The following is a 9,550-nucleotide window of genomic DNA, read 5'->3' as shown; positions in this document are numbered from 1 at the left end:
CTTTGTTTTTCATTTATTAAGTATGTATAAAATTAGAATTTTTCTTCTACTTAGACTTCTTCCAGTAATATTTTTTAATAAAAATATTTTATTAAACTTTGGAATGAAAAAAGATATTCTTGATTTTAGTTTTTAGCATTATTAGTTGGTTCAGCAGGAAGTAAAGTGTGCGAAATTTATTTCTTTTGTTACCATTTATGTTACTTGGAAATATGTTAGATATGAAGATGATAAAAAGATTTCATCAACATTTAGGTTCGATCAATTTTTAGAAATATTTTAATATCTAATTTTTTTACTCAACCTACATTTTATTCCTTATCTTTGCACTAAAAATATTCATTAAAAATTTTATCAAAATGTATACAAGTTTATATGTATCAAATATGATTAATTCTATGTGGAGTAATTTGATTTTATGGGTTTCATAATTCTCATATGATAAACAAGTTTGGGCTGTAGCCATTCTATTTAATTCTATTATTATGAATCAATTTTAGATAAATTAACTATGAGTTTGTAAATTGACTCATAACTTTTAAGTTAAATTAATTAAAATGTCTCCAACCAGAACATGAACTTTTTTTAAAAATTGTATCCAATACAAATCTTTTTTATTTTCTCCCAACGTGCCCATTTCTGACATATGGGGTGGTTATTCAACAGGTTACCAACCTATTCTACCTATTATTTTAGGGTGGGAAGGCAGAGATTTATTTTGCAGGTGGTCTAAAACAATTTTGTTAAAGCTTGGGTATAGCACCTACTAATCTGATTTTGATCAAATTTTCAGAGATGGTGTGGGTTGATTCTTAGATTGCCCCATATCAATTTCATCAAATCCTATCTTCTTGTTTTTCTTAACACATTTTCCTTGATATGGCTATATTTCAAAAGTGGCACATTATATAAATTTTATTTTTGAACCATATATTATTGACCTTCAAGTATAGGAATTTACATGATAAATAGAAATGGTGATGTTCTGAACTAGGAAGATGTTAAAGGATTTAATTTCAAAAAATTTAATTCCATACTTATAATGTAAACCATCTTTTCAATGCAATACATATATGATTCTGTATGTTTGTTTGACTTTAATACCCATTAATAATAACCATATGTATGCTGTAATCTAATTGTTGGAAGGAAAACATTTATTTATACATTCACTATTTAAAAAAAATGCAGATCTTTTTAATTACTTTCCATTTATTACTTACGTATAAAAGATTGTCATGTTGGCTAATCATGGAAATTGAATTATACACAAAGGATAATTAAACTGACTAAAGGTTTTACAAAAAATGTTCTCATTTAGTATTCTCAAGATATTCACAAGGCATCGGGCTGTGTTAGTAAATCGAGAAGAGTTACTTTATAAGTAAGCCTCATAAAGGATATTCCAATTCTCGGTATTCAATTTTCATAGCTGCCTTTGAATTTTGTATTGTTGCCTCTACTCAGAATGTTTGGTGAGAAATAACCTGTTTAACCAGAACTCACTTAAATAACATGCAGACAAGATGAAAGACAAATATGCTGAGAAAATCCCAATTAGGCAATTAATAACAAAACACTAACTGATATTACATACTATTAATGAGGCCATAATGTTATAGGATAGACATTTTCACACATGGAGGTAACTTTTAATATCTGGTGGTTGTAACTAACAGTTATCCCAACTCAATTTAGAAAAGGGTATAATTTTCTTTACCTTTTTAAGGGGTTCAAGTATTTTTTTTTCTGAAATCAGGCAAGTTAGGCCAGCGCCTTCATTAATAATAATACTTCATACAAGCAACCATAATTTTTATGACTGCCTGTGGAGTATCCTTTCTTATTTGGAATAAAGTAGAAGAAAGCTAGATCTTGAAAATACATATTATTTATAGGAAATGAGCAACATAATACTGATCTGGATTGAAACTGAAATGAATGCATTCAGGTTTTTCTCTAGAAACCCATTTACATTGAATGGATTTCATTTTTTTTTTTCTTTGTAGAGTTCTTGTCTCCATAAGTGAAAAGTTTTCGCTTTAATTTTTTTGTTTCTGTACAAGCCCATCAAAATAACTTTTATGTTGATAAATAATTCATGTTTTTACCGAGCCTAAACAACAAGAAAGGTAAATGACCTTGAAAGTAGTGAACTAATAGAAAAGCTCAATATGGATGGTTATCTTATTTAAAAACAAAACAAAAAAACTAAAATCGCCCATTTTTATTCAATGCTCAGTTTCTTGAAAACTATATAACACAAAAAAAATATTATCGAATCTTTTTTTAAATTAGAGTAAATTTGCTAATATTTGAGACCTAATATAACTCTTTATGTTCGACATTTTCCGAAATAAAGATTTTCAAACACCAATATTTTTTTTTCAAAATTAGGAGGAACAATATTTTGTGGATAAATTTTGCCAAATACCATGAAAACTTCTATTATTAGGAAGATAATCAATATAAACTATTTTATAGTTCATTTAACGAATTTTAAATTGAACCCGAATACAACTTTTTACGTTCTATATTTTATGAGATATAAGTTTTTTTAAATACCAATATTTTATTCTAAAAAAGTTGCTTATTAATGAGTTATCACATTATTTGGTGAAATATAATTAATCTAAGGTATTTTTATTAATACAGCGCAGCTTGGAAGAGTTTTTCCACCATTTTGATATGTTGCAACATATATTAAAAATGAGTCATATTTTGAGAAGAGTTGGATATCTAAGCAACTATATTGACGCAGAGATGTCTATTAGAGCTCAATTTAAACCTGGTGAAACTACACCATGAAGTAGTTTAGAAAGAAATATTGGTTTTTGAAAAAGTGTATTTCGAGAATCATTAATCATAAAAATGTTAAATGAACTGTTAAGTAGAATTAAATAGAACTGTAAGTAGAATGAACAGTTAAAAGAACTGTTTGTGATGACATTTCAACTAGTTGCATTAGTTTAGGATTAATTGACAATAAACCTAGAAATATACGACGGCCATTTCGTACGCCCATTAGTATACAGATTTTAAAGGAGTGATAAATTAATTACAATCGTGTTTTTAAAACTTTTTAAAGTAAGGATCCAACGAAACTTGTTAATTTAAAATTTCTTCTATGTGCAACCATTTTAAAGATATTTTGGCTAGACTACTAACCCTGAGAACTTGTAAACATCACAATCTTAAACATTACCTCAAACCAAACAAAGTATAAAACCCTTCAAAAGGCAAAGAATGTTGATTCTTTATCTGTTATCTAAAAAGAAATGAGTCCCTTTCTATCATGTTAACAAACAGGTAAATAATTCCAACCACCTTAAATTTGCACTATTGAAGGTTCATATAAAAGGTGATCATATATTTCTTATTGTAACATTTCAAATTATTTGAATATCACTAATATTTATACAATTATATATTGTACTTAATGACTTGTTTCATAAATGTTTTACAGATGTTGTGTTAGCATCGTAATTTTGCAAAGTTTTACCAAGCTCTTTTTTTAGCAGCTAAGAATTAAAAGGAATTGCTTCGTAACATTAACCTCAACTTTTATTATGCTAGATAGATTAAAGCGGTAAGGTAAAGGATGTTCTTAATCAATTGAAAAACAAACAGTTGATAAGGACATACCAACACTATACTTTCCTCAAAGAAGGTTGTCGCCTAAGTGCAATGTGTCAACCTAGCTCAGAGGTTTTCGAAATTTAGATAGCTTTAGTTATTTGAAGAAACACTCCTTCTTATTTAAAGAATTGAATATTTGTTTAGTGAGGAACAATACACAGAAAAGGCTGGTTGAATAATGAAATTTTCTTATATTTTTACTCTATGGAAGCTGAGGATTAAATTTTAGACTTTGCTGACGACTCCTATAAGTTGGTTGAAACTGTAGAGTATAAAAAAATCCAAAATCAGGAACAAAGTAACCCAATTTGACGATACGTATTAGTAATAAGCCAATTAAAAGAAAGGAGTTGTGTGGTGATATTTAAGGTGTTTTTTTAAGTCCGACTAAGCGACAGTCGTCTTATGTCCAGTTAAGACATTGCCTTATGCTAATAATTCTTTCAGTGAGCAAAACGGCCAGAATACATAGAAGTACAATTTTTTTTTTTATGGTTCATATCCTCTATTGAGGACCTATACAATTTCAGGGTGGAAAAGTTAAGATTCATTTCTCGGAGCCACCGTGAAATAAATATTGGCTGACCCAGGTGGGAATTGAATCCACAACTTTCTGTACCATGCGCTCTGGGATCCTTGATCCAGTCCAATCAGCTATTAGGTCTTCATTGCGAAAATTTGTTCTTTGTTTATGTATAACAGATACAGGTGCGTAAATATAACAAATATTGACCCACTAGTAATCGACTCCTATAATAGGAGTTCTGTTTGAGGGACCTGAGGCTTTGTTTATAAATAATATTATTATAATTATTATTGACTCTTTCTTACTCTCAGTATTTTTGTAATACTTTTAAATCTCATTTCATTAATTTATTCTGTGACTGAAATATATCTTTGAGGTGATGGGTTTAATGCCTTGTTTTTTACCAAAGATCACCAGTTCACGACGCGTTGGAACAATAGCTATGATTTATATTTTAAAAAGTAGTTCTTTTTAATAATTTATGATTTAATATAACTGTAAATTTTTAGTGTCGCATAAAATGATTCGTTAGAAATCTAGAGATCTCGATGCAATTCCGTTGTAGAGCATTAAGGAGTATTAATACTCTACAACTGAATTGCAATTTACAACTGATATATTTAAATTGGGTATTAAGCGACTGGTGATATTAATTTTTCTTAAATTAAGAAAATTTAACAAACAATTCTTCTTCTTTAGGAATATTTTCACATGATTAACATATCGGGTTCGTTGCCCCATCTATGGGTATAATTTGTAATATAACTTTACTGTACATCCGGATATTTCATTCATCCGCAATAATTCGTTGTAATTTATTAACTTTAACATAAACTTAACTCTTCAAAAGAAATACTTTCATTAATTCGAATTTATTACCTAAGATATTATGGTTCCTAACTTTAATCTTATTAACATGGAAAGTGAATTACTATACATGGGATATATAGTAAAGAAAAGTATTGCGGTCGTTTAAAATTTCAAATTCGAGTTTTCAACGGAAGTAAACGTTTTGAAGGTCCCCGAGTGTAAATTAACTGTCTCACAAAATGGTCATTGTGTGTAAGGTAGCCTTGCTCAAAAACGAAACGTCGTGCGAAACTGAAATTACGTATTTAAGGTGAATATAATCTCGGGATGTGACTGCAACTTTTTCGATAAAATTAACCCATCACAAGTGCCGCTTCGTAGAATCGATTTTACACATTTTATCGATTTACTGGGAAACAGCTTTACTGATTCTGATAAAACTTGGCATGTCTCTGTAGAATTTAATGATCTTTAATATCAGTTAGGTTTAAGCAAAATATAGAATAGTTTATATTCTATTTAGAAGTTTTTTTCACCTCAACAATTTAATTTAAATAGGAAATCCATAATAATTTTTTTTCTTCGTAATTCTTGTCTTTAGATTTCATAAAAAAATCACAAAAATACTGATAACTTTAACAAGAGACTACAAATCTACATAAAACTTGGGGGACGCAAGAAGGTTAGTTACGGGGACGTTAGGTGGTGCGCGCGCAGCACCAGATTTTTCATTTATATGTTGTTGCAGTCGTTGATGTCTTTCAACCATGAAAATAACAGCGGATGAATTGACATATTTTAATGCATAACGTCCTGATATATAGAGAACAAAATTCGAAGACGAATATGGAGCTGGACTCCGAAAGCTGCAAAATGCAAAATACGAAATGCAAAAAAAAAAAATGAGACTGAGGTAGTGAACCTGAATTATTGATAAAAATTAAAACAGTCTACTGACAAAAAAAAAATTCTTTACTTCGTTTTTTAGAATATCTAATAGAAAGCGATTTCATCCTTTATCTTTATGAAAACTCCACTAAAGAACAGTTTTATACAATTACAACTATATTGATAAAAATAGGCGAGTATTATTGTAATATTTCAAAAAATGGGGCTATGACCCCCGGAATGTTGTTGCTAATTTGGGTTCATTTTTAATAAAGAATGATTTATTTAATGGAGATTAATACCACTTTTTTTTGTTCATAACTGTCTTTTGTATTTTGAAGGAGAATACAATTAGAAAAAAAAGGAGAGCGGATCATAGTAAAATTCTTGAGGATAATTCGATAGTTACATTAATGGCTTTAAAATAAATGATATAGTAAAAAAAGTAAAATAACATAAATGTGATTTATAATTGGCGGGTTTACAAATAGTATACGTTACAAGGAATATTTTTTCTCTTTATCTGTTACTATTACCGTTTTCATTTATTGTTTATAACCTTTAATTTTTCTTAATAAATTTTACGTTTCATTGTATACTCCTATTATTTTCCACAAATTTTTTTTTTGTAACTATGTCAAATGTTTGTACCTTTTTTAGCCCTGACGAAGCCCTGCAACGTGGGGCGAAACGTTGGCTCCGATAAAATAGCATACTAATTTACTATTTGAGTTTTGATTTACCGCACCCGGACCAAATTCCATTTATTGATACACACGGACTATCAGCATTCTTCCAGGAGTAGCTTATGTTTTTGGCTGGTAGGTTATCGTAATAATAGCTGTATTAACATAAAAAAAAGTTCCATTTTGAATACAATACAGCAATCAATATAACGGTTAATTTATGTTGACACATGTCTAGTCAGGTAACGCAGAATCGTGTCAAGTTCAAAGCTATCTCTCGAAGATTATTTATTTTCTACAGATACTAATTCCGGATAATCAATAAAAGACAGTTCTGAGATAACTAATTTTGAATATGCATTACGGAGTCTAATAATTTTCATCACTTTGAATACGATTAAAACAAACATTGGCATTGCATATTTAAACAACTGATTAAACCCTCTGCATCTAGCGTATTTTTTCATACCGCAGGAATAAACCCCATCAAAATCACCGAAACAATCCTCGCAAAAAACTAGTTTGTATGTTTGCAAAAAAACACTTTCGCTGGCATTGAGTCGAGTGGTGGGGGAGGATCATTTCAACGGTTGCTATGAAGGAGCTAGCTGTCTTGATATTCTTCTGCATCTCTTCGTCGTTCACTGAAGACACCCTTCAACTTGTCCATCTGGTGAGTGTTCAAACAAGATCTTTCAATGTAAACTTTTATTAATATAGTGCTTTAAGTGTTCACTTCCTGTCGCCAGTTTATGTTTCCTTTATCTTTCCAACGAGGTTATTGTTGATTTAATTGCGTGCTTCCTTCTTTCGAACAACTTTCAACTTTTATAATAAAATAATGTATTTCTCGAAAGCTGATATATATATTTGGCGGAACTCAGCCTTGCCATTTTAAGATGTCTATCATAAGAAGGTCAGAGATCTTTCCAGTTCCGTATCGCTATGACCCACAGCCCCAATTATATCCTTTAGTAAACAAATTACGATTCCACCGTAAATAATAATCATGGCTAGGAAAATATTCAATTATGGAATAATAAATGAAAACTACGGGGAAAAAAACAGGTATCTAAAATTTTCCCTAAATGTTCAGGTATACAATGTTTATCTGACAATAACCAATACTTAACGTGTATAATTATTTTTTATCTAATTAGTTACGAGTCTGCCTCCGTTCGTTCAGAATATATTTATTTTATTTTTAAAATCACGTGTGTTAATAAAATTGAACAGTGAATTCAACCTGTGTTATTTTGCGAAGCATCTCCTAATATAAATATGATTACAGCAATTTTGATCGGTTTTCACCCAAAAATCTATCAGAAACCATTGTTATAAATTAAAAATAAATTCGAGTTATATCGTTTTTCCCTTTTAGTCAGTCATAAAATGTAAATGTCCCAATTAAAGCTATTTTTTTTTGTTTAAAGACTAAGGAAGAAAAGACAATACGCTTTGATGAGAAATTAGTCACCTTTTTCAGGGATTTTCGCACAGTTCATTCAAGTGGTTTTTACGTGTTTATTTGTCAGTAATACATTTTCCTTCTCTCAAAGCTTGTTATTTTTTCATGCGTTCTTATTTTTGAAAGGTTTTACTGAATTTCGATCATTTTTGTATTTATTTTTTTAAAAATTTGTTTATATTTATTATTATTCTTATTTTGTTTTTTTGAGGGAAGGGAACCTCTAATTCTATGCTATGATGGTGGGCTTGTCGGACCCAGTTACAATTATTTGTTTACTATTTATATCAAATCATACATTCCGTATAATTCATGTATTTATTTATATAGAAATTATTCATACAACCTAACAAAGATAATAAATAAAATTAAATCAGTCAATGTTCTATCAATTCTATAATGTATTGTATCTTCTTTTTTCATTTAGCCCTGACGAAGCCATGCAAAGTGAGGCGAAACGTTGGTTAACAATAAATAGTTTTCTTTTACTACTTTGATACCTTTATTGACCGCCACCCAGACTATTTTTCTACAATGAATGGGTTAGGTGAGAATCATAGTTCAGTGGGAGTATTATTTTTTTCTACCGTGAGTATTAGAAGGTCTAAATGAGGTCCTTAACTGTTGGTTGGGATGATTGTTCTGTGAGAACTCTACTTTAATAGCTGAAGGTGAGGGGCCTCCTAGAGGTGTGTTCAGAAGACCAAACTGTTAGACAAATAAATATCGCTGAGGTCCCTCATATCCGCCTGTCGCGCAAGGGTTAAAATTATTTGAATTAATAATTGAAGTATTGTGTCTATACTATATTTATTTGTAGGATGGTTCCGTTTGTGATGAGTGACACATACCGCACTAACCGCACTTCCAATCATTTTCTTTTCATATACAATTTCTATGTTTTGTAAAAAAAAAAAAAAGGAAACGATTTTTAAGCCTTGATTATTTTAATTTTTAACAATTGTCTATGATTTCAAGCAAACATCATTCAAAAGCGCAAGTTGAGCAATAAATGGTCTAAATCTGGTAAAATTAAAAAAGAAAAAATGTTGATTTCTATTGTTTACTAAAACAATAAGCGGCCTTGCACAGGCTGGTAAAACCGTTCCTCTCTCACTATTTCCTGTTTGATCCTTATCATGATATCGATCAGGAAAAGTATTGGTATTGTGCAGAAAAAACTGTTCCGCGTTCGACTCATGAAAGTGTATCAATTTTTGTTTCTATCGGCAAATTAGTTTAATTCAGTCAAACATTTAATCAATGAAGCAGTTCGTTGAAATGGCCCAGCCTAAAATTACTAGTTCGAATTAATTGCACACGAATAAATAACTGTATACACTATGTAAATAAAACCAAAACCTGTTGTTAATATTAAAATATTTAAATGAAAGGAATATGGTCCGGGTGCGGTCAAAAAAACTCAAATAGTAGAATATACTATTTTATTGAGCCAACGTTTCGCCCCACGTTGCAGGGCTTCGTCAGGGCTAAAAAAGATACAAACACATAGTTACAAAAGGAAAACAAAAA

The 9,550-nt window shown here is 30.0% G+C and overlaps 1 protein-coding gene across 1 annotated transcript in view; it reads left to right on the top strand.

Annotated features, from left to right (window-relative positions):
* The first annotated feature begins 7,021 nt into the window (after positions 1-7,021).
* The window catches only part of LOC106683206 (venom acid phosphatase Acph-1), a 13,882-nt gene continuing 11,353 nt past the window's right edge, over positions 7,022-9,550 (top strand). The window contains exon 1 of the mRNA XM_014424519.3: positions 7,022-7,222. Within this exon, the coding sequence (XP_014280005.1) occupies positions 7,145-7,222 (78 nt within the window). The 5' untranslated portion in view covers positions 7,022-7,144. The remainder of the gene's footprint in view (positions 7,223-9,550) is intronic.

Source organism: Halyomorpha halys, unplaced genomic scaffold, assembly GCF_000696795.3.
Source record: "Halyomorpha halys isolate HHAL.00 unplaced genomic scaffold, Hhal_1.1 Scaffold472.1, whole genome shotgun sequence".
In the NCBI taxonomy this organism is placed as follows: Eukaryota; Metazoa; Arthropoda; class Insecta; order Hemiptera; family Pentatomidae; genus Halyomorpha; species Halyomorpha halys.
This window is presented reverse-complemented; position numbering and strand designations above follow the sequence as displayed.